This window comes from Leptidea sinapis, chromosome 4, assembly GCF_905404315.1.
Source record: "Leptidea sinapis chromosome 4, ilLepSina1.1, whole genome shotgun sequence".
In the NCBI taxonomy this organism is placed as follows: Eukaryota; Metazoa; Arthropoda; class Insecta; order Lepidoptera; family Pieridae; genus Leptidea; species Leptidea sinapis.
In genome coordinates this window covers 12,453,376-12,480,734 of record NC_066268.1, presented here as the reverse complement: position 1 = coordinate 12,480,734, position 27,359 = coordinate 12,453,376, and the positions used below count along the sequence as shown (strand labels likewise).

Below are 27,359 nucleotides of genomic sequence, written 5' to 3'. Positions count from 1 at the left end.
GCGACGAAGTATAATCTGAGTAAGTTTGAAAACGGACAGTTGCTTAAAACGTAGTGGATTTCGGCTATCTCCGTGTTTTACAAGATTATAGCCTTCATCTATCAATCTATCAATGTTAAAACGTTTCATACAATCGAGTGAATAGCTTTTTAGAGAGTTTCGCTAGGCTGCTAAGCTGAGTTTTTATTTGAGCCCGACTTACTAAAAACAGGGTGGCGGCGGAGGTCTGTTATTTAATATAAGAGGAGGCAAACAGGCAAGAGATTCATGTGATGGAACCTGGTGAGGCAACCGTGCATGAACGGTCAAGAGTTGCGTTGTTGTTCTTAATGTGAGGTGTATGCTTGAACGAGCACGTCTCCAAATTTTTTTACTGTTCAAATATGTGAGTATTAATTACTTAAAAGGCTGCGGTAGTAGAGACCTTTACTTATTCCACCGAGGCAAATCTCTTGTAACCAAACGAAAGTATATCAGGAATAAATTCTTATCGCTAACTGATTTTGATAGCACGACAAACATCGTCTTGCAATTATTATTTTGCATTGTTCCTTGTACAGTTACAGTAATTGTAGATGTACGCTTATCGCTCGTCGCCCGCATTTCCAATAAAAAATGCAAGTCTCATAATAGAACGCGCCACTTCGCCTGAATATTTCCCGCGCAAAGGGTCGCGCTTTGGCTGTTTGGCACAGTTACCGTGGCCTTGACCGAGTGACGACACAACGAGTCCGCAGTTGCTCCAAGAAGCTCGCATAGATTGGCTGTGGAGCGCTCTATTTTAAAATAATCTGGACGTCGCGGCAGTTTTTAAATTATAATGGTAAGTAAAATATAAATAGTATAAAATATTGTAATTAGAAAGAAGTTCGTATTCCAAATTTAAAATCAAAGAGCAATGATACTTTTGTTATATTGTTACGTCACATAGATACAATAATAGTTGATATTGTAATTGTATCTTCTATCATTTTGGTAATTATAGATAACTGTACTTATAACAAATATTTAAAAGTTTCAGTCAGAGATACATGGAAAAGCTTACTCGTAGGTATTGATTCAATTGTGCTGCACTTTACTTTGTGACCTCCAATTATGTATCAATAATGCTGCAATATTTACAGTATAATAATTTATCAATGCTGCATTAATATTTCTATTGTGTGTTATGATTTGAGTAATTCATAATATGATAAAAAAGATATCAGCTATACTGTGGCCTTTACATAACACTAGATTATTCTCTCTTGATCGTAAGTGGTCACCTCATTACAGCAGTTTTGAGTCTCCGATTTTTTTAAAGGGGAATTAAAATACAGCCCAAGCTCCAGTCAACTTGGGAGATAATAGAAGACGAAACGTACAATTCGTACTTCAAAGCCTTGTAATTCAATGATTCAAATGTAATTCTTTACCCGGCTGAAATTTGTCAAATATATTTTTGGATCCGCGAAAATACTTGGACATCGAACACATTGTCTCGAAATATGCAATAATCTCTTAATCTTTACAGTTATAGCTTATAGGATTTATAATTAGGAATTTAATTGATAATAATAGTCAAAAAAGACCATTTCTTAATTTAATTTTAGAATATTAATTTAGAATTAATAATATTAATAAGAATTAAGAATAAGTATTTAAATTGAGAATAAACATAAAAAATACCGTATTCAATCGTGCATCTTAAAACATAGTAAGTAAAATATACTTTCTGTAGTTTAAGACATATTATATATATTAATAATGGGACCGGACAGACGTTGTCAGACGATACACACGTCTTAAATTTGAAAAATCGGTCCAGCCGTCTAGGAGGAGTTCAGTGACCTACACACGCACACAAGAAATATATATACAGGGTGTCCCAAAGTTATGGGACATGAAGGGAAAGTACCTTAAATATCGAAGATAGGCTATTTATGTTATTTTTCAAAGTTAGTAATTCTGCATTCAAAGATTTTCTAAAAATGACTTGCCTCGTCTGGGTATCGAACCGACTTAAATGTAAAAAAAAACACCCCTACTTTTATGATGCCAATCGAAAGAATGGCCAAGTTGTGGTAAATCGTAAGCAGGCAAGGCAACATTAGACATTCATAATTGTCATTTCTTTCACCTAAATCAGTGTTTTTCAATCTGTGGGTAACGCCCCCTAGGAGAGTCGTGAAGCTAGAAGGAAAAAGACAAGGTACATTCTACCAATAGAAACAAAATTTTTGTGAAAAGAAGGGCCTTGTTTAATTTTCAAATCGTGTTGCTATTATTGACATGTTAAAATACAAATCATGTTCTACTTGAAGTCTATTTCACTTTTGCACGCCTCGAACACGAAGCGGCAAGATTGTGCTTTATAACCGACCTGTCAAGGTCACAAGAATTTTTTTCTATTAATCTTACACATTATAAAAAGCACACCAATATAAAGCTGAGACACTAATGAATAATCCTGATACTATTTTTAAGTAATTTTCGAATACGTATTAATATAAAAATAAGTTCATTTAAAAAAAAATATCGTGTACGTCCATTAGTCTGTGATTCAAAAAACAGCGTTGTACGGATATCTCGTGAACGACTTGACGAAAAGACTTAATTTTTTTTTCACAATTTTCAGAGAAGGTTCCTTTCGAAAATCACTACTGTAGGCCTTCTCGTTTTTTAAAAAAAAAACGCAGGTGATTCGATTTTATTCGAAATTTAACTTTAAAAAAATATAGCATGACCGTATGAAGGTATGAAGTCGCGAATGGTACCTTTAGATCTTCTCTTTCCAGGCTTTGGATATCCTTATTTTCTTTATATCCAAAACACGTCGACACTTTGTGCATAAAATCACTTTGGGAATCTTTTATAGTTAAATTATAAATTATTTCTGTGACTGTCAAGGGATCGACAGAATTTTACGAGCAGTAATGGGGTCGCAAAATAAATACGATTGAAAAACAATGACTTAAATGAATAGAATGACATTAATATTTGATTGTTTATGGCATACCAAGGTATAATAACTATGTCATCATCATCAGCCGGAAGATGTCCACTGCTGGACAAAGGCCTCCCCCAAAGATTTCCACGGCGATCGGTCCTGCGCTGCCCTCATCCAACGTATTCCGGCGATCTTCACAAGATCGTCGGACCATCTTATGAGGGGCCTACCGACACTGCGTCTTCCGGTACATGGTCGCCATTCGAGGTCTTTACTGCCCCAACGGCCATCCGTCTAACTATGTCATAATGTAGGTTAATTTGCTTGGTACGTCTGTCTTCACTCGAAGAGTAATATGAAAAACAAACCTGCTATAAACATACAGTCAACATTTTAGTGTAAAATCGTATGTATATTATGACTATTCTCGTCAATTTCAACATTGAATTTATAAACCTGCGTCTTCACGTAATACGTCACAGAGTTTATTGCAGGCGAGCGTCCACTGAATCTCATTCGTGCCAATATTCTCTGCCAGTCCACTTTCTTTACGATTAAATGAAAATAACAATAACAGAAGATAAGAAACGCCATTTAGTGTACTGTGTTTTACTGACAATATGTGTAGAGTGGTCTTATTTGCAGTGGAATCGAAGTGATATTGAGGTATTGTATGGTGATATATTTTGTTTATTATAAGAAAAACTGTCCTCTAATTTCATCTGCGGTGATATAACGTCACACTTTAAGAGGTAGGGGGCTAACGAAACGTGACATTGTGACATGCAACAAGGGACAGGGGGAATTAAAAGCTTAGTGACGTCACATGCTAAAATCTAAAATACTGTATGTGTCTAAATCAATATTTGAATTAATATTACTAAATCAATCCTTATTTATATTCGGCCAGTAAAAAATAATAGTTAACTACTAACAGTCACTTTGCACTAAATTTCCAATACAATTTATCTTTATTATAAGGTTTAGGTTATTTACTTAGGTTATTTACTCAGCAAAATAATCACAAAATGCTGACAGATCCAGATGGAGCTTCAAGCGCCATCTTGAAACAAAGTTTTGGCCGATTTTTCGGAAACTATGCAGGTTTGGGCAAAAGTTATTCAAACCATTATTGTAGAACATAAACTTTTGCATCTTTTATTTGTTGTAAAGTTTGTTGCAAAATTTACAGTTAACGATTTATGACCCATTTGATGAACCGGTTTTTCTATATATATATTGTTTATATCTATCTCGGCCGATAACTCTTAAAATAAATATTACATTAATCAATAAAATGTATGTATTCATTTTTAAAGATAAGTTATTTTCTACAACTTTTGTAAAAAAAAATCTAATGTCCACACTTTTGAAAGAAGTCAACTTCAACCTTATAGTGCCCCTTACTAGGCTCTGTAAAATAAACAATTCTTTTGCATGCAATGGTATTAAATTTTACAAATAAATTATCAAAAAGTGTATCTGAATTATCAATAAATAAATTTAAATCTTTTATTAAACTTACGTCGAAGGCTTATTACAATATTGAAGATTACGTAAACGATATTTTAATGTGCAATTGAATAGTATAATAGTAGTTATTTTTTATGGATTTTATGGTTCAACCTTGCATTGTTTCACCGAATTGCAATTTATTTAACATATATATACTTAAACTTTTGTATAATTAGCGTGCATTTGAATTGTAGTTTTTGTAATTGACGTTAACTAGAAATCTGTTGATTTTACGTAAATATAATATCTTTGGCTTTGTTTAACTACCGGGCGTAAAGTTAATTAAGGAAATTTATTGCGAGGTTGATCAATTAAAGGCTACTTTACTGGCTTATAAGACTTACGTAGGCTTAAGTCGTCAATACTCGTACCCGCTCGCTGCATCATGTAAAGAAAAATTTAGGAAATAGCTATGTATTTTATTCCTACTTATAAAAACACATTTAAATAATGTGCGATCACAACAAGAGGAGGCAAAAGGTTTTTAAAAGTGTGTCCACCTGTGACTAGGACAAGGGAAGGGATTTAAAAAAACATAACCTTGTTTGACGTAATTTCTGGATGACTCGTTATCTCTTTCATAAGAATAAAAGACTAGTCAGGCGTGATTAGGACTGGCAATACTACATGCCTATTTTTTTTTATTATTTAAGATTTAGATTACAATTTATTTGCACTTACATACTAATTCTAGGTTAGTTATTCTAATTAGGTACATTCAACATTTTAATTATGAAAAAAATAAGTAACTTAGTAATAAATCTTAATTCTAGAAACTATACAATGTAAATAATAAATAAAGAGGTAATTGTGAAATTACAAAAAATAAAAGTAAGAATTAATAAGTCATTAACAATCTAATACAAACTATTTATTATCTACCGTGGTCGTTATTTTTTTTTAAAACTTTATTTCTAAATAACTTAAACGTGTCGTGAAAAATGTAAACGTCATGATCGTTAATATCACTGAATGTTGTAGATATTCTATTATAAGGACCGTATTGTTTCACATTCGTTCTAGAGTAATTATTTGAAAATATTTTATTAATCGGTTGACTTGGTAAACATCTTGGAATGGAGAAATTTAAGTTAGATATTATGTTAGGTTCTAAGGATCCGTGTATAATTTTAAAAAGGCCGCAAAGGTCCAGAAAATTTCAAATTGAAAATATTCCTACTTTCGCAAGCAGGAAGGTTTCTCGCAATCACTTGGGGATTGGCTTGACCCGGATTACTGACATAAACTGCTTTTATAAGTTTAATAACTGTTACTGTAATTATAGGTTCTTAACGTGGGCGATAACGCCCCCATGCGGGCGTTTGAGACTTTGGGGGGGGCAGTAGAAGACCCAGAGAAAATTAGGGGGCATTGAGATGGCGCAGACGGGGCGTGGGTAGATTAAAAAATATTGTCTAAAAAGGCAAAAAAATACAGAAAATACACTAGAAAAAAACATATTCTCAAAGTGGGCGGTGAGCAAAATAAGGTTGAGAAACTATGCTGTAATTGATTCAAACAAGCGAGCTCCAACAAAAACAAAGCACAAGAAAAGCTGAATCTCCACTAACTTGTGTACACAGCCTTATCAGCAGAAACATACAATCAAAAATCTACACTAAACTAGGTAAAATTGCTAATGCGATTATATTAAAAAATATAAATTATATTAAAAAAGAGACTTGATCTTGCAGACAAACTGTCCAAACAGTTTTGCGGGACTATGTTAGCTTTTAAGATTCTTTCTGTAAATGATTAATAGTATAAATAAATAAATAAAATAAAAATAAATGTAGTTAATAGGTTATCAATAAAAATCATGACTAAAGAATTTTATGTTATGGAGATTTCCGGAAAGAGATTAGTTACTGGTTGGCGAAATGTAACAATTTATTTTTCATCGAAAAATAAATTTGTTCAAATTTAAATAATAATAATAATATTGACACACTCTTACACAAATTATCTAACCCCAAACTAGGTATTGCCTGTACTATGGGTACAAGACAACGATATATTTAATACAATATACTTACTTAAACATACATAAATACATATAAACATCCATGACTCTGAAACAAACATTCATATTCATCATATAGATGATTGCACCGGAATTCGATCCCAGGACCTCTAGCTCAGTAGGCAGGCTCACTAACCACTGGGCTATAGGGGTCGTCTTTAAATTTACACGACATTTGACAAAGGGTAATCTAATTTATAAAATTCTCATGTCGCGGTGTTTGTAGTTAAACTCCTTCGAAACGGCTTGACCGATTCTCATGAAATTTTAACTGCATATTGGGTAGGTCTGAGAATCGGACAATATCTATTTTTCATCCCCCTAAATGTTAAGGGTGGTGCACGCCAAATTTCTTTTTATTACATGTTTTTTTTTAAATTTGTTTGATTATGAGTCAGCATTAAAAATACAACTTCAAATTTTCACCCATCAACAGTTACTTTTGTATCGCGATTTTAATATCGGCAATGCAACATTTGCTGGGTCAGCTTGTCAAATATAAAAATTTAATTTGTGTGTATTATTTTGAGAAACTCCTCAAATTTTATATCAATATTAACTTAAATATACAGTGTGGTGCTATAATGGCGACATTAAATAAACACACAACAAAATTTAAAATAATTAAATGAAACTTTGAAATTTTCAAACAAAAAAATGATAGATTTAGGAAACAAAATTTAAATCACCCTTACCTGGTCGCATAAAGTAGGTGTCAGTGCCTACGCTAGCGCGCGCTACTAGATTTCTTACAGTTTGTTCCGAAATCTATGTAATATATACTAGCTGACCCAGCAAACGTTGTATTACCGATATTAAAATCGCGATACAAAAGTATCTGTTGATCGTAGATGGGTGAAAATTTGAAGTTGTATGTATTTTTTAATGCTGACTAATAATCAAACAAATTTAAAAAAAAAAGTCAAAAAAATAAATCGTGTGGACCACCCTTAACATTTAGGGGGATGAAAAATAGATGTTTTCCGATTCTCAGACCTACCCAATATGCACTCAAAATTTCATGAGAATGGGTCAAGCCGTTTCGGAGGAGTTCAATGTTTAACACCATGACACGAGAATTTTATGTATTACTAGCTGACCCAGCAAACGTTGTATTGCCGATATTAAAATCGCGATACAAAAGTAACTGTTGATCGTAGATGGGTGAAAATTTGAAGTTGTATGTATTTTTTAAAGCTGACTCATAATCAAACAAATTTAGGAAAAAATTAAAAAAAAAAAAAAAAAAAAATCGTTTAAAATAACCCTTCGTAAACCACCCTTAACATTTAGGGCGATGAAAAATAGATGTTGTCCGATTCTCAGAACTACCCAAACCGATCCTACCCAATATAATGAAAATGGTCTTGGTTTGAGGCTCAATCACGCCTTAACCACTGATCGTATCGAGATGAAACTACCACCATTCGATGCGAAATTTATCCTAGATGTTTTATGGCTGCTTATTTTTCGAATTCCAACGTTCCTTCCTTTTAAAATTTGCCCAGTGAAGCGGACGGGAACGGCTAGTGTTATATATAGAAAATTGATTTATTTAGGTGAACTTATATATTTTATTCAAACAAAACAAATCTTATAATTATATTCACAATATTAAGACTACATGTCTTTTTTTAAAAAGTAAAAAGTCTTTTTTGTAAAAAGAATAGGGCTGCCGTCTTATGACGTCAGCACAATCGGGCCAGACTCGTCCGGGCTACTTACCACACTCGCACAGAATACCGGCGTGAAGTAGCGGCCTAGTGCTGCTATGTTTCGCATAGGTTAGTGTCGAGGACCGGTGGCCATTACCCCCTCCCCCCCCCCCCCCCAAGAAAATATGAGAGCGGTATTGAAAGAGAATTCGCGCTCGGGCTGCCCCTCGTATTCTGGGGAGGGCACAGTACCGCGTATGTCGTCCACCACCACCTTGAGAAGGCGCAGCCGGCCTTGTGTTTCCTTACGGAGACGCAGATATCTCGACCTAGCGATACGTCATATTTAACGTACCCCGGGTACAAAATTGAGCATAATTTCATGCCTCATGCCGGGAAAAGTTACGTTACGTTAGTTAAGTTATATGTGTGCACGTTAGGGAGGATATCTGCTGTCGCCGTCTCGGCAATTTTGAGGGTAGGAACCTGTCTACTCTCTGGCTCCGCGTAGATTTAGAGGACCGCGTCCGTATCTATGCGTGTGTCTACAGGTCTCATAGTGGTAACGCAGAAACCGATCATCTCATGGGCTGCGTTCAAGCGGCAATTGACGACGTGCTTGCCCAGATCCCCTCCGCTGAAATCGTACTCTTGGGTGATTTCAACGGGCACAATGCTGAATGGCTTGGATAACGTACTACAGACTACGCAGGGCGATCTGTGCATAATTTTGCATTGGCGTATGGTCTGTCCCAATTGGTTGAGTCGCCAACGCGGCTCCCGGATGTGGATAGCCACATGCCGTCCTTATTGGATCTTCTGCTGACTACACATCCCGATGGTTACCAGGTCTCTGTCGACGCCCCTCTTGGAACGTCCAACCATTGCCTGGTCAGGAGTGTAGTGCCTATCCGACGCCAACGTCGCAGACCACCAGCGACCCGCCGCGTATGGCACAACAAGTCAGCAGATTGGGATAGGATGCGTTCCTTTTTTGCATTCTACCCTTGGGGCAGGGTTTGTTTCCCTTCGGATGATCCTAGTGCCTGCGCCGTTGCAGTAGCCGATGTGATACTGCAGGGCATGGATATTTTTATACCAAGCTCTGTAGTACCGATCGGTGGCAGATCACAGCCCTGGTTCGATGCGTCAGTTAAAGCAGCATCTGACTGCAAAAACGGGCGTATCGAACTTGGGTTGCGGCGCTGGGCTCAAAGGATCCGAACTGCAAAGTTCTGAAGAGGAAATATAACCGTGCCTCCAGATTTTTTAAGCGGCAAATCGCCCGTGCGACATCGAAGCACGTCGTCAAAATTGGCGAGCAGCTTTCCAGCTATCCGACCGGGACACGCAAGTTCTGGTCGTTGTCGAAAGCTGCTCTTGGTAACTTCAACCAGCCGTCCATGCCGCCGTTGCACATGAGGAATGACACCCTGGCCCATACGGCAAAAGAGAAAGCCGATCTCCTGTGCACTCTTTTTTCCTCCAACTCGACTCTTGACGACAACGGAAAAACACCGCCGACCATCCCGCGGTGTCAGAGCTCCATGCCTGAAGTACAGTTCCGACAGAAAACTGTTAGGCGAGCTCTGTTTTCGTTGGACGTCAGGAAGTCGAGCGGGCCGGATGGCATTTCTCCAATCGTGCTTAGAACGTGTGCCCCTGAGTTGACGCCGGTGCTAACGCGTTTATTCCGGCACTCTTATTCAAAAGGCGTAGTCCCTGATTCATGGAAGTCAGCCCTTGTCCATCCGATCCCAAAAAAAGGAGACAGTTCGTATCCGGCAAACTACAGGCCTATTGCTATTACCTCCCTACTCTCCAAAATTATGGAGAGCATAATTAACCGCCAGCTCTTGGTATACCTTGAGGGTCACCAGTTGATCAACGACCGGCAGTACGGCTTTCGCCATGGTCGGTCGACTGGCGATCTTCTGGTATACCTAACACACAGATGGGCGGCGGCTATTGAAAGCAAGGGGGAAGGCCTGGCAGTTGGTCTGGATATAGCGAAGGCCTTTGATCGTGTATGGCACAAGGCGCTGCTCGCAAAACTTCCATCATTTGGGCTTCCCGAGAGCTTATGCAAGTGGACCTCCAGCTTCCTCACTGGGCGCAGCATACAGGTCGTTATCGACGGTTATTGCTCGAATCCCAAGCCCGTGAACGCTGGAGTGCCCCAAGGCTGTGTACTATCTCCCACGCTGTTTCTTCTGCATATCAATGATATGTTGGACACCGCCAACATGCATTGCTATGCAGACGACAGCACTGGTGATGCCGTATACACGGGCCATGCAGGTCTCTCTCGGGAAAACGTCGACCAGTGCCGGGTGAAACTTGTGTCTTCTATCGAGTCCTCTCTCGAGAAGGTCGCGGAATGGGGTAAGTTGAACCTTGTCCAATTTAACCCCCAGAAGACTCAAGTTTGCGCGTTTACCACTAAAAAAACCCCATTTGCCGTATCACCGCTCTTCGAGAACACTTCCCTTAAAGCCTCGCCTAGTATCGGAATACTGGGTCTCGAAATCTCGAGCAATTGCCAATTCCGTGGCCATCTGGAGGGCAAAGCCAATCTGGCTTCAAAGAAACTGGGCGTCATAAATAGAGCACGGCTATACTTCAAGCCGGCCCACATTCTAGCGCTCTACAAAGCGCAGGTCCGGCCTCACATGGAGTATTGCTGTCATCTCTGGTCTGGCGCACCCCAGAATCAGCTCGATCCATTTGACCGCGTGCAACGCAGAGCAGCTCGAATTGTCGGGGACCCAGTACTCTATGAACGGCTGGATCACTTGGCGTTGCGTAGAGACGTCGCTTCATTGTGTGTCTTCTACCGCATTTATCACGGGGAGTGTTCCGAAGAGCTGTTCAACCTGATTCCTGCCGCCGAATTTCACCTTCGCACGACACGCCACAAGTTACGATATCAACCCCACCATCTGGATGTGTGGCGGTCCTCCACAGTGCGGTTTTCAAGGAGCTTTCTTCCTCGTACCACGAAGCTGTGGAATGAGCTTCCTTGTGCGGTGTTTCCGGGACGATACGACATGGGTACCTTCAAGAAAAGCGCGTACACCTTCCTTAAAGGCCGGCAACGCTCTTGTGATTCCTCTGGTGTTGCAGGAGAGTGTGGGCGGCGGTGATCACTTAACACCAGGTGACCTGTACGCTCGTTTGTCCTCCTATTCCATAAAAAAAAAAAAAAAATAATAATTAACCTTGTCCAATTTAACCCCCAGAAGACTCAAGTTTGCGCGTTTACCACTAAAAAAACCCCATTTGCCGTATCACCGCTCTTCGAGAACGCTTCCCTGACAGCCTTGCCTAGTATCGGAATACTGGGTCTCGAAATCTCGAGCGATTGCCAATTCCGTGGCCATCTGGAGGGCAAAGCCAAATTGGCTTCGAAGAAACTGGGCGTCATAAATAGAGCACGGCAATACTTCAAGCCGGCCCACATTCTAGCGCTCTACAAAGCGCAGGTCCGGCCTCACATGGAGTATTGCTGTCATCTCTGGTCTGGCGCACCCCAGTATCAGCTCGATCCATTTGACCGCGTACAACGCAGAGCAGCTCGAATTGTTGGGGACCTAGCGCTCTGTGAACGGCTGGATCACTTGACGTTGCGTAGAGACGTCGCTTCCTTGTGTGTCTTCTACCGCATTTATCACGGGGAGTGTTCCGAAGAGCTGTTCAACCTGATTCCTGCCGCCGAATTTCACCTTCGCACGACACGCCACAAGTTACGATATCATCCCCACCATCTGGATGTGTGGTGGTCCTCCACAGTGCGGTTTTCAAGGAGCTTTCTTCCTCGCACTACGAAGCTGTGGAATGAGCTTCCTTGTGCGGTGTTTCCGGGACGATACGACATGGGAACCTTCAAGAAAAGCGCGTACACCTTCCTTAAAGGCCGGCAACGCTCCTGTGGTTCCTCTGGTGTTGCAGGAGAGTGTGGGCGGCGGTGATCACTTAACACCAGGTGACCCGTACGCTCCTTTGTCCTCCTATTCCATAAAAAAAAAAAAAGTTCTACCCGTGTATTTATATTTTAATGTCGTCATTGTATCGCCACACTGTATATAAATTTGGGTATTTTCATCAACAAATCAAGCATTGGCACTCAAAAAGTATAATATGTAATTGATGTGAAACTCTCACAGATAATTCGTTATTTCACGAGCAGTATTGCGATTTAAATTATAGCCACTAAAAAAGCTAATGGTTTAGTATTCAAACTACTAAGACTCCAATGTCAAGCGTTGCTGACTGTTTATGACTTTTCAATCAAGATCGGTTATAGTAACAATTGATTCGCTTTCCTCCTCTATCTTGCTGTATCTCCATTAGATATGTTCTTCTCTCTCGCACGCTTTGTTTGTCTAGATACTAGTAATTTTTCTTCCACATCTTCTATACAGAATCTAAGAATATATAATAGTATAAGAACGGAAGTCTCACTCCGCAAAATCAATTAAAGAAATTGGGGCCATACAATAAGGTGTAATTCACATCGAAAGCGCTATTAACCTACATTTTTATTCACCTTGAAGTTGCCTCTCTTTCTATCGCGTGACTCTTACCTCTTCTGACGACATTAGGGTTGACTTCTTTACCTTAAACTATACCTACCCAGCATAAGGTCATCTTAAAAAAATGGCTCAGTTTTTTCTATAATATAAATTTTCTAGATTATAAATCGATATTCTTTCGTTGTCAAACCTACAATGGTTGCAGATAGTAATGTATGCGTTGGAAGACCACGACATAGTGACAGAATTTGTAAATTTTTGTACGGTTTTTAAAAAGCGTCGAACACAACGCTCAAATGTTTGTGTTCTTGTGATGTTCTTGTTTTGTGGCGGTTGTAATATGGCGGTCATTGTCAAATACAAAAATAAACGTATCGTTACAAACTTCAATGTTAATGGTGACTATTTTCGTGTTCAGTGGATCACTCCTATAAGAATATATTAGACTGTGAAGATATTATTCTTGCATAATTATTTTTTCGTGATTATTATTATTTTAGAAAGGATTGATAGTTCAAAAGGTCAATTTTAAAAAATCTACGAAGCTGAACACAAATACATTGAAATTCGTGTTTTTTATTTAAAATTTGATTATTTTTGATTGCATATAGAATCTACCACCCTTTCGAAAATATATGGGTCAGACCTGAAAAGATTGGGCTCAAGAAACTACCGGGTCTCTAAATTTAATATTACGTAGGTAACTGATATCGGTTGCTCCGTTCCCAATCTGGGGTATTATTAAGAAAGATATTATAGTAATATTTACCACATAAACGGGTACACACATCCCGTGAAGCAGTAATGTGTAAGCATTAGTGTGTTTTCGTCTGCAGAGCGCCGTAGCTAGTGAAATTATTGGGCAAATGAGCCTTTACATCTTACGTCTCAAGTTGACGAGCTCAATTGTAGTGCCGCTCAGAATATTTGGGGTTTTAAAGAGTACTGAGTGGCACTGCATTATATGCATAATGGGCAGGGCGCATCAATTACCATCAGCTGAACGTCTCGTCTCTTTTTTTCATTAAAAAAAAAGATTTTGGATGTGATAACGTCTTATAAATCGTGTAATCGTCTAATAAATCTTTTTGGGAATATTATTATTTTGTCATAAATAATGCCCTATAAAAATTTCAAGTTACCTCAAATTCATTTTTTACATATTTTTGCAAAATACTTTTACACGCGCCTGGCAATGTAAAAACCCCGACTAAATCGTCTGGCTTATTTTTTTTTTATTTATTTGTTTACAACACTTATGTCTAGCCTTACAGGAATATTCCTAATGCGCTAGTGTGACATTCACCTTAAAAAATAATGTAACATTTAAAATGAGCATTAATTAAAAAATAAAAATATAGACACACACTTAATCTTACAATCATATAATACTTAAGAAACCTAATCTTACTATTATTTATTACTATAATAACATATAGCCCACATTGCACGCCTTGTGAGTTCACTCAGAGTTCAACATAAAACTACAACATATATATATTGCATGTTGCCACAAATATATTATTTGAAAAAAAAAAATTAAAAAAATTTAGGGGTTTATCTAGCCCCGCTACTCACCAGCCAGTTCTGCAGTTCCGAGTTGGTGTATATCAGGAGAGGTATAGACCAAGTTTTCAGCTTGCCTCAAATACCTACTCAAAAATCGGTACCAGCTCTCGGACCATAGAGTTTCTTCCTCGTTCTTCTCGAAGGAAATCTGCCTTCCGAATTAGCTGTATGAAAAATTGTCATATTTCACGTGGAATTCAATTTACCTACGAAATAAAATATTTTTGATTTGATTTGATTTGATTAAATAAAGTAACATCGACGAGTGCAGTAACATAATTAGGTTATGTTACAATTCTGACAAAAAAATATTATTACTCATATATTCAACCGTACAGTTGGCATGTTTTCGCTACCATTAACCCACAGTTATATTAATAATTGTATTGATTGCATGAACATTGGTAATTGAATTAATCGGATATCTCGCTCACACCGCGCAGTTTTCTTTACTTTGATCAAATCATGCACCACTCGTCACAAACTTAAATTTCATCATCACCTCAGGATTTCTGGTATTCCACTGTCTTATTTTCAGAAGACTTTTTTCCAAACTGTGAAATCAGCTTCATGCCTGATTTTTTTTTCTGAATACCTACTTCGATATAACCAGGGCCGGATTTAAACTTAATGCCGCCACTGGGCACCGGAAAAAAATCCGCCCCAATACTGGAATTTTACATAAACTTATAGCTTATATATTTTATTTTTCAAAACTAAAATAACTAATTTATTGCAGAAACTTTATTATATGTAATATATTCTAACAATTATAAATTTGGCACTAAGGGTGACTCATAATTATATTACATCAATTTTTTCACAGGCAAACACGTCTGACTTTTTGAATTGCGAATTGGTCGATTATACAAAATTAATTAATTATAATGAGCAATCTTGATAAGACAAAAAAAAAATTTTCACTTTCAAAATTTTGCCGCCCTAAATATTTTGCCGCCCCGGGCACTTGCCCCAACTGCCTCTACTGTAAATACACCGCTGGATATGACACGGCGCTATCTTCAAAAAGCGCGTACAGCCAACTTAAAGCCAGCTTAAGAGTTTCTGTGATTTCTCTGGTGTCCCAATATGGGTTATATTGGGTTGCGGTGGTAATTACCTACAAATAGACCCTTGTTTGAATTTATATATCCTGTAAAAGTAAAACGAATAGCTTAAAAGAGAAGTGGTCTAGTGTTTGGTTGTTTCGAAAGTAAAGCTATTTGATAAAATAGATTTAGGATCCGTTAAATATAAATGTGATTTATAAAATGCACTAATAATGTTTATTACCTGACGACCTGTATAGCCGAGTGGTTAGCGATCCTACCTACTAAGCTAGAGGTTCGAATCCCGGTAGGTGCAAGCATTTATATGATGAATATGGATGTTTGTTTCCGAGTCATGGATGTTTAAATGTATATATGTATGTTTAAGTTTGAATGAATTTTTAAATTATTGTATGAAATATATCATTATCTTGTAACCCATAACACAGGCTATATATGCTTAACTTGGGGCAAGATAATTTGTGTAAAAAGTGTGTCAATATTATTATTAATAATTTAATGTGCTGTATTGCATATTGTTATTATTATTACATCAAATATTAATTCTTTTATAATATTACTATTCTATTAAAATATAGGTAAGCGTACAGCCCCATTGATAATCTAATAATGATTAGCTAATGGTTGTCTAGTTTCATATTCAAAATTCATATGAGAAGCTAATGCCAATCATGATTGACTACAAAGAGAATTTAAACACTGCGTTCAATTGACTGTTTACGACTTTTCAATCAATGTCTGTTACACTGACAGCTAAGAACAAATTCTATCCTATCCTATCTATCCTGGAGGCCTACCATGAACTATTATTGCGATTCAATTCACAACCTAAAATGAACTTCTTTGCTATTTCGTACCACGACGTGATTAGAGCTATCTAATTTAGGTTGACGTCAAATCAACTGATTAAATCGCAATGATGTCAATTGAATGTCAAAAATGATATAGTCATATGGTTCGAGTAAGAGAGACAAACTTATGCAACGACTGTAGAGCGTCATCTCTTTCTCACACCGCGGACCACGAGCGATCGATAAGCGATCCAAACGCCATTCAGTAAAAGGCACTTCGTGATACGAATTTTAGCGATTCAGTTTAGGTACCTAAACTGAACTGCATCGGAATTGCATCGGTTAGTAAAAGTTGATGGTAGACCCTCTGTTCTATCTTGCTGTGTCACGGTTAGAGGTGTTCCAGTCTGTGGCATGCTTTGTTTGTCTAATAAAAGTCGCTAGCATAATATTATGAGTCTATAATATTACCTTTATTATCTTCACTCTTTGATTGAAATATTATACACCAAATAGGATGTAAACACTACCTAATAAGCCAACCTAAGGGACTGCCTAAGTAAAAAACGAAATTTATTTAGTATGAAACTTGCAGTGAAATTTGACATAAGTTTGATAATTACAATATGGCGACGTAGTATAATCCGGTTAAGTTTGAAAGCGAACAGTCGCTTAAAACGTAGTGGATTTCGGCTATATCCGTTCTTTAACAAGATTATATCCGTCATCTGTCAATATATCAATTACTGCACGTTTCATAGAGTCTCTCAGAGTTTCGCTAGGCTGTTATACACAGAAAAAAATTAAAATAACATGTCATCATGACAGTTCTATTATATCCATTTTATTATTTAGTTTAGTTTATTTTAAATTTTTATAAAAAACATTTACACAAAATGGAAGACACATGCTCCCCGTGTGAAGAACCTGTAATAGACAAGAAGCCAGGATGTCCCCTACAGTGTATGTCGCAAAAATGTAAAGCATATAAGGTGATCACTTCTGCAATTTAAAAAACGTATACCAAGCGTAACGTAGTAGGTATTATAGTATTTAGGGAGGAAATATAAAATGGATAGGCAATACAACTTCTACTAGCTTAATTCGTAATATTTGTAATGGAGTGAAGTCGGCTCTTGCATCTTCAAGTTTTATCAGTAGAATGTATATGAAACATACGATGCAGAAGATACGACATGCACGGACGAGTAAAAAAAGAAGGAGTCCGCGCCGTGATATTAGCAAGTGAAACAACGTTATGCTAGTGTGTGTGCGGTTATGGGGGATACTAGTTACACAATTTTTTCTCCCTTTAAAAATCATATACGGCCACAAATACTTATATTGTATCGTTTTTACACTTTTTCACAACGCACGACGGCATTTTTAAAATGTTTTATTGTGACGCTAACTGATCTGTCACAGACGATGTCACAATGGCCGCCTATCGGCCTGTAGTAGTGTAAGTGTGTGCGTGGAGCTATGTATTTACATGTTAATCGGCTTGTTTTGGTGCTACACTGTTATGTAAGGTGACACGGAGTCCTTATTTCTTTACTAGTCCGTTACGAGATGGGTTAAAATTGTTTAATGATATATAAAATTTATATCTTTGAGCATAGCGGACCTCACCTTCGGAAGGTCATTCATAAATGTAAATAAGGAAGAGGACACATCCGAAGATCCGTGAGGAATAGATCACCGGGCGGGCTGGGCCTTCGACCTGACGTTTTAAATAATATCTTATATTATATCACTTATTTCAGGGAGTGATTTGTAACAATAGAATTTTAAATTTTTCAGGCACCAATAGACACAAGTAAGACACCAATCGTGTGGGTGCTGGGAGGTCCCGGATCCGGGAAAGGAACACAATGCGACAAGATCATCGCCAAGTACGGGTTCACTCATCTCTCCACTGGAGATCTCCTCAGGGCCGAAGTAAAGAGCGGATCCGACAGGGCCAAATGTCTCACCACTATTATGGAGAGAGGTGAATTATATACTTTATGGGACGATTTTATGGAAGAAGAGAACAAACGAGCGTAGCGGTCACCTATTGTTAAGTGATCACCGTCGCCCACATTCACCATTAGGATTTACAGGAGCGGTGCTGCCATTTTTGAAAAGTGTGTATTTTTTTAAGGTACCCAAGTCGTATAGTCTTGGAAACACCACACAAGGAAGCTCATTCCACATCCTTGTTGTACGTCGAAGAAATTTCCTTGAAATCCATGTAAATTCTGAACAAAATTCAAATTCAAAATAAATTTTGAAAGTTAGAATCCACCAAGACCTGAGTAGAACTTGCACGAGAAACAGGCATAAAAGGCATTTATTTTCTCAAAGTTGATTCCTTTAGAATTCTTTTTGATGTCATTTCTAATAACTACTAGATACTACTACCACTTCGGAAACAAATGGAGCTCTGAGAGAGAAGAAGCGGCGCAAGTAACTCACCCAGCATTATTTTTTTGCGCTCTTTTCAATAAAAATATACATTATTGTACAGTCATTTCTATCGCTATAAAATAATCACAATCTAGTCCCAGGCTGTCCGATCATTTAGATATTCAGCAGTAGAGTAATAGTATTTACGACAGAGCCATTTTTTTATAAAACATTTAAATTTATTTATAGATAATGCCTGAACAGTGGCTGGGACTTTATTATAGAAGTGTATACATTTACCCTTAAAGCTATTATGTATCTTATGAAGCCTACTAGAATTAGTTACAAGCAATCCCTTATTTCTAGTGTTATAATAATGAAAATCACTATTAAGAGCAAAAAGGTAACGATTTTTGTGAACGTATATTAAATTTTCATAAATGTGCTGACAATGAACAGTCATAAAGTCAGTCTTTAAATTTTTCTTTGAGAGACTGTCTATCTTAAATAAATCAATTTTCTATATTTATCATTTCGGAACATCTGTAAGAAATCTAGTAGCCGCGCGCTAGCGTCGGCTCTGACACATATTTCGTGCCGTCTTATGCGACCATGTAAGGGTGATTAAAATTGTATTTCCTAAATATATAATTTGTTTGTTTGAAAATTTCATTTATTTAATTTAAATTTTAGAATCATTTTTTTTACGATTAAGATTAGATAACTCTACCCGTGTGTTGTCATTATAATGTTGCCATTATATCGCCACATATGTCAAAGTTAAGTCAAAGTCAAATAAATTTTATTCAATTAGGCTTAAATTAAGCTCTATCCTCCATACTCTAATTCAAATTCAAATATTTTCATTCAAAATAGGATGTGAAATCACTTATTGAAAGTCAAAAAGCTACCACTCATTCCAAAAGAATGCCTCAGGCCTGAGAAGAATGGGCGCAACAAACTCAGCGGGCTTTTTTTATCAAAAATATGTTTTACAATTAAAGTAACATTTACAAAGTAACAAAGTAACATTGTACAATTAAACTTATTATTTAATAACCTGAAGGCGGTCGCTCCATTCCCAATCTGTGGTATCATTAAGAAAGTCATTTATGTTATAGTAATGATACCACAGATTGGGAATGGAGCTTTCTACGTTTCAATTAGGCACATATTCCCACTTACATTCACACATTTCTCCCTTAAATTTAGATTAGATACTTATAAGGTAGTTAATATTATGGGTGTTTATTACAAACCGTACTAACTCTTGTTGCCTATTCTTCAGTTCACAAAAAAAACCACAGCTATATCAACCGATAATTTCCTTTTAATCAGCTCTATAATTTAATACCTCAATCAGCTAAATTAAAATAAAAATGTCTAGCCACCTTGACGTTGGCCGAATTGTCGACATTCAGTCGACGGAGCCATTTAATTTAAAAAACAAAAACCTAAGTTCTAATGAATCGTCACTACAGATATTTCTTTTAAATTACTGAGTTTACCATTTGTTCGTAAAAGTTAAGCTCGTGAGAAGAACATACAAGAAACTCAACGGCCGCCCTTTTCAATCAAATAGCGTAATTTACAATGGCTGTAATATACATAACTAATTAGTTTGTAAGATGCTGCATCCAATATAGTCCCCTTTAAAATGTTATAAACTATTTCATAAAAAGTTATAAAGAATTAACTATATAGTATAGATGCACCAACCTTTAGAGCTTGAATTCATTGTTTGTGTAAGGATGCTTCGTGAACATGATGGTCGTGATTACTGTCACAATAATGTAATTGCATACAGTATGCAATATGTATATGTCAAAATTGGAAAATTCAATAATCCGCATGACTAGTAGAAGAAGATTGTCGTAACCCTCTTGAGATTGACAAGGCTGGCGTTCTTATTAAAACATTCCAAAGTCTCGTCTTCAATGTTTACCAAAATGGCGACCTGCCAAAGTGGTCATATTTTTTTTTGGCTCACTATAACTATTTCCAGTACTAGTAGTTGTACTAGTCATTTGGAGCATATTTTTGTGCGTCGAAGCAAAAAACCACAGCGAAATAATTGTTCAAGGAATGATTTTTTTTTCTTATGAGCTTTTTCCGAACATCTGGTAGATTTAGTTATTTAAATAAATAATGTATAATGACGATTCCAAAGCTTGGTTTAAGCCTATTTGAATAAAGTTTATATTACTTTGACTTTCCAATGTGCATCTATTTTCCCTATAAGCCAAATGCCGTTCGAACAACATAGCGAATCCGTGAACTTTGATGGTAAAAACATACGTGTGGATTTTTGGCATATCAATTATTTCAACAGGTTGTTGCCACAGAACACTATTTAAAAAAAATGAAATTTCGTTGTTGTTAAAGATTCTTCTTTATTTATTAAGTACAAAACAGAATCTAATCCTCTTGCATTGGTAAATGATTAAAAATTAACGATATACATATATTATAAAGAGTACAAAATTGTGTAAATAACTTGACGTATTCAATTATTTTGCTAAATAATTACATTTCAATTGCTAAAATAAAATATTATTGCCTCGTGTTAGCGTCCGAGCTACTTATGAACGTATACAATAGGCTATGAACATTACTTCGACCAAATAAGGTGTTAATTTGAATGAATATTTTAATGTTATCTGTTTAAGTTAATGTATACGTATATACAACGCCGCTCGGAGATTTTTTGACGACCTTTTAATATACGATTGGTAGTCTAGTTATTTATTGTGCGTCAATAACTAAATTGATAATTTTAAACTAATATCTTGTATTATGGGCAGGTGAGTTGGTTCCGAACGACATTGTGTTGGATCTGCTGCGGGAGGCTATTCTGGCCCACGCTAACGACGCCAAAGGTTTCCTCATAGACGGGTACCCCCGCGAGAAGTCACAGGGCATCGCCTTCGAGAAAGCTGTCGCGCCAGTCAATGTGAGTGCTTAATTTAAAACGAGGAGATAATCGACGTTACAACTCCGATTGCAACCAATCAGATATCAGAGTTAATCCAGCTATCAAACACAAACAAACATGAAACTCTCCATGAAAATGCGGGTGTAAATGTAAATAGATTATGTACATTGTGTCTTGCTTCATATATTATGTTTGTAGACTTGCATTCCACTTGACTTATCAATATGATGGTTTTTTTTTATAACAATAAGGGACGAGACGAGCAGGACGTTCAGCTGATGGTAATTGATGAACCCAGCCTATTATAATGCAGTGCCGCTCAGGATTCTTGAAAACCCCAAAACTTCTGAGCGGTAGTACAATTGCGCTCGTCACCTTGAGACATAAGATGTTAAGTCTCATTTGCCCAGTAATTTCACAAGCTACGACGCCCTTCAGAACGAAACACAATAAGGCCTCCACATGCTTCACGGCAGAAATAGGCGATGTTGGAGTACCCATAATCTAGCCCGCATCATGTGCAAAGAAGCCTCCCACAGGTTGAGGGATGTGAAGGTGTGAGTGCTAAGATTATATGACAAAGAATATAATTCTAGGATTGAGCTACATAAAAAGTTTTTCTTTTTGGTAAAGAAATTGTATAGTTGATGCAACATAATTTACAATACCTTTTACTACCAATACTTTTTATATAAGAGAAGGACAAGCTAGCAGTTAATCTAGCTCTTGCAGCACCAGAGGAATCACAGCATTATTGTCGGCATTTTACAAAGGTGCATCTTTTTTGAAGGTACCCATGTCGTATCCTCCTGGAAACTCCGCACAATGAGGTTCATTCCAAATATAAGTAGCACATGGGAAGTTCCTTAAAAAATATCAAGCCAATAAGGAAAGCCACACATCCACATGATGGGATGATAATTAAATTTGTGGTGTGTGGTGCGAAGATGGAAATGGGCTGAGTTTTTCTGCTAGCATTCTCATTTTATTAATCAGTTACGAAAGATGGGGTAGTATAATCACAAAATAGTATCTACTAGACGCCAAAAGTAGAAGAGGAAGAACTCGTACCAAATGAAGAAGACCTCGATACTCACGAAGGTGTGCTATGGTCCCACACAACAAATAATATGGATTAATTAAATAAATATTGGGAGAGGACATTGTCATTGTCAGAATAATAACACACCTAAATTACAAAATAAATAGTAATAGTTTCATAGGACTCTATACGATAATCGCTGACTCAGGGTCAAACGCCACAACAATTTAGCGAAGTTTACCCATAGAAATGTTATAGTAACCGTTTCATGGTCACTTCATGGTGTAATTCAATTTCCTCCGATCCGGTCAAACAATAACAACAAATTAATATTTCTATTGTCCCAAAATTTGAACAATAATGTCGAAACTCGCAGTGAGACAGTTACTCCTCAGACTCCAACACCTCACACGTCTTGTGAAACTATTTTAATTCTACGGAACCCCTGTACTAAAAGCAATAGAAGTAGCCATACCTGGCCCCAACCGACTACGATTTTACTGCAAATTGGAAAATTTTTGAAAAAGATAAAAGTTTTCTTCTCAAGTATCCATACAAAACACCATTAAAAAATTTGCTAACTCAAAGTACTCCCAGATTTCAAAGACATAAATGACTTTCTCGTGAGATGGCAAACATGTTTAAATAATAAATACTTTGATAGAATAAATATATTTTACATAACAAAAAGTGGTTTAATATTTCAGTACATAACAATAATTTCCAACAAAAATTGCGTAATTTTGACGGATGATTTTTGAAGTATCAGCACGGGTCTGTAGCGACCTGAATCTAAAATCACTATAACGTCAGAAAGATGCCGATCTGCTATAGGTATAGGTATGAACTTAACGATTATGCCTAGTATGTTTTTCTTAAATTAGCTTCATTAGTGATACCAAATTCTTCTTTACTGAAATATGTCTCTTTGATGAAAAATACTAATGTTATTATTAAAGCCGTGAGCTGGCACCAACAAGGAAGCTCACCCCAACTTATGTTGATATCTAAAATTTTGCAGGTGATAATATATTTCGAGGCGTCGACAGAGACGTTGACGAAGCGGTTGCTGGGTCGCGCAGCCAGCTCGGGACGTGCCGACGACAATGAGGAGACAATCAAGTTGAGACTCAAGACCTTCCACGATAACAACGTGCATGTCCTGATGCAGTATCCGGACAAACTAAAAAAGGTAGTACGTGCAAAGAATAAAATTCTGTCGCAAAAAGGATGGATCGCCTTGTAGCGTCAGAAGCGAACGCAGTAGTCACAAACCCACACTAAAAGGAGCCAAGGACATGAATTCCTAACATATTATAGACAGTCTCTCAAAGAAAAATTTAAAGAAATAATTATTATGACAGTTCATCGTCAGCACATTTATGAAAATATTAGCTGATGCCCGCGACTTCATCCGCGTAAATAAAGGGTTTTTAAAAATAATAATCTACTTTGGAATTGAATATTATCTCATGTCCTATTCCAGTTGCGGTTCCCGTTCCCAACATATTACATGAATCTTATTTCGATGAAGATTGCTATGGCAAACTATACCTTCTATTGGTATAGTTATAGCTCATCGACATGAATTTCAGTTTTTCACAAATCCCGCGGGAAACATGGATTTTTCAGGGATAAAATATAGCCTATGTCCTGTCCCAAGTTCTAGGCTATCGCTGTACCAAATTTTATCAAAATCAGTTCAGTAGCTCCAGCGTAAAAGCATTACAAACAAACTTACATTCCCATTTATAAAATAAGTAGGGATAATATACGTTCACAAAAATCGTCACCTTTTTGCTCTTAATAGTGATTTTCATTATTATAACACTAGAAATAAGGGATTGCTTGTAACTAATTCTAGTAGGCTTCATAAGATACATAATAGCTTTAAGGGTTAATGTATACACTTTTATAATAAAGTCCCAGCCACTGTTCATGCATTATCTATCAATAAATTTAAATGTTTTATTAAAAAATGGCTCTGTCGTCAATCCTACTACTCCACAGCTGAATATCTAAGTGATCGGATAGCCTGGGACTAGATGATTGTTTTATAGCGATAGAAATGACTGTACAATATTGTATATTTTTATTGAAAAGAGCGCAAAAAAAGAATGCTGGGAGAGTTTCTTGCGCCGCTTCTTCTCTCTCCGAACGCCATTTGTTTCCAAAGCGATAGTAGTATCTAGTATATTAGAAACGACATCAAAAATAATTCTTAAGGAATCAATTTTGAGAAAATAAATACCTTTTATGCCATTATGCCTTCTCATAGAAGATGTTGGTCTGGGATATATAAATGGATAAGTACAATATTTCCGAAAAACTAAGCTTTACAGTGTGAAATCGCAACGTGTAGAAACCCGAATATTGTTTATAAAATACTAACTAATGTATCTACGACGACGGGGATAGCCTATGGATACAGCTTGTTGATTGATGTACCCAAAGCGTAAGGAAATGCGTTGACATGAAAATTTCTATGGTAGTTTAATAATTACGAATTAGGAATGAAAATGTCGTGTGGAACAGTCCCATTGATTTCTAATATACTGATGAGTAGAACATTCGATGACACCAAATTTATACTTAAAGCTTATCAATAGCCAGCGTCGCAAATATGTTGGTCTCAGTGAGTCGTACATCTTTGTGCCGTTTGGTATCGAGACACTTGGCCCGTGGGGCCCAGAGGCGCGGAGAATGTTCAAAATACTATCTTCGCGCCTCAATAAGGCTACTGGAAACCCAAGCGCTGGCAGCTATTTCGGTCAACGGATCAGCCTAGCTATCCAACGCGGAAATGCTGCCAGTATTCTTGGTACGCTTCCACGTAATGATAGTGTTCGGGCTCAGGAATAATATCTGGGACTGTATTAAGGTTTCCTATAGTCGCCGGTTTGACTCTTTAAATAAATGAATTTATGTAGGCACTTGCAATCAACCAAGAATCATGAGGAAAGGAGTAAATGCAATCCACTAACCTTTGAACACTCCCACGTCACTCAGATGGCGGCGGCGCAGCAGCTCCAACGGTCTCCGGTGTTCCAGGTGAACGTCACTGGCGATCGCTAGCTTGCAAAGTTTTATATGTAGACACTAGTATTGAACGTCAACACTAGACTTGATGATCACTGGTTACTCAGGGTAAACACGGTTTACATATGTAGTGCTATCGACCACGCCCGAGCAAAGATCAATTGTCTCTGTCCGCTTGTCAACCCAAGCGCGATTTGTGTCATCGGATAGTGGAGCACGTACAACTACCCTCATGATTCCTCATAAAATCAGCAAGTACCGTACAGATAGTTTTAATTTAATGTAGTCATAGTATTGTAAATATAGTTCTAAATACTTAAAAAAATCTTATCAATTATTAAAGATATAAATCAACCAACATATTATATCTTATTTTCAGATAAACGCAGAAGATACTGTAGATTCCATCTTCAACCAGGTGCAGGAAATTCTGGATCCTCTCGTCGCGCACTGATCACACCTCTGACATTGTACATACACATAACGGCTTCTAATAAATATTATTTGTTGTTGTGTGTGTTTTAATAATCACTATAATATGATCGTGTCTGCTGAACATGCATCAAGCAACTTTTCCTCGGCGTTTTACCTTTACAAAAAACAGTGCTTATGTTTGTCATTTTTGTTCATCCCCATACTGGACTAGTTTGACTTAATGTGGTTTAATTCTTGTAATTATAGTATTATTGACACTTTTACACAAATTATCTTGCCCCAAATTAAGCATATAGCCTGTGTTATGGTTTGCAAGACAACGATATATTTAATACAATATACTTACTTAAGCATACATAAATACGTATAAACATCCATGACTCGGAAACAAACATCAATATTCATCATATAAATGCTTGCACCTACCGGGATTCGAACCCGGGACCTCTAGCATAGTAGGTAAGATCGCTAACCACTCGGCTATACAGGTCATCTTATTATAGATATCGTATATCACTTGGTTTTTATCAAAATTAAGTGGAGTGGTAGAGCTCTCATAGAGACTTTTTTAAATACAAGTAAATTACATAATTTGGAAATTTTAGTTTTTAGTACTTTTTGGATTCCAGACTGATCAGATTCAGGTTTTGAATCAATCCTCACTACTTCACTCATATTTTCTAATCATTTTTAAAATATCCTTTCATCCAAATCATCAACTTGCCTCACACAAAACCTTTCTTTTGCAACTTGCGCCCTAAGTTCTATCGACGCTTCTGTCCTTTGATAGACAGAAAAATAAATTTATTCTAGTAAAAGGGCATGCACAAACACTTTCGAGGATAACTTTTCACATTCTATTCTTATGTGGTGTGGGATCGAATCTTTTTGATTTGTTCAAAAAGCTTTAAATTTCACAATGGTAAAGTTAAGCTGGGTGTTACCGCCTTTTTTTATAAATAACAAACACCAGTATTCTGTTAGCGGTCATAGCACTAAACAGCTGAACCTATTCCCAAGAAGTACTTTATTGGGTCCATAACTACTATATATATTATACTTTTTCACTAGAAGATAATTTTTCAGTCGGACATTTTTTATTTTTTTTAGATAAACGCGGACCCCATATTACCAAATTATAACTTTTATACATCAACCATTATTTATCTGAATAAATTGCTTGTGTTGATGTGTCGTTTTTTAAATTGATAGAATAAATAATCACATTTCTCATCAGAAAAATTATATAGCTTGTTGGATAAATAAGGTGCTGATCTTTTGTTTTTAGTAACCTGCCATTTATAACCTAATCGTTTTTTTTAAACACGACTGAAAGCCTGTCTAGTATTTTTAACGACAATGTTCCGTGATCACACGCCATCAACAAGACTATCTGAATTTTATAAATATTGTCTATATTTACACAAAAA

The 27,359-nt window shown here is 36.8% G+C and overlaps 1 protein-coding gene across 1 annotated transcript; it reads left to right on the top strand.

Annotated features, from left to right (window-relative positions):
- The first annotated feature begins 654 nt into the window (after positions 1-654).
- Positions 655-25,988, top strand: LOC126979942 (adenylate kinase isoenzyme 1). Its single transcript, XM_050829539.1, has 5 exons — positions 655-823; positions 17,891-18,080; positions 21,283-21,431; positions 23,477-23,647; positions 25,874-25,988. Exons 1-5 carry the CDS (start codon positions 821-823, stop codon positions 25,946-25,948), a joined length of 588 nt encoding a protein of 195 aa, XP_050685496.1. The 5' UTR covers positions 655-820; the 3' UTR covers positions 25,949-25,988.
- Positions 25,989-27,359: the final 1,371 nt, after the last annotated feature.

Bases quoted from the DNA above. Each gene is read 5' to 3' on its own strand.
- LOC126979942 (XM_050829539.1), top strand. The intron at 21,432-23,476 runs GTGAGTGCTTAA...AAAATTTTGCAG, and splicing joins AAGCTGTCGCGCCAGTCAAT to GTGATAATATATTTCGAGGC. The intron at 23,648-25,873 runs GTAGTACGTGCA...TCTTATTTTCAG, and splicing joins ATCCGGACAAACTAAAAAAG to ATAAACGCAGAAGATACTGT.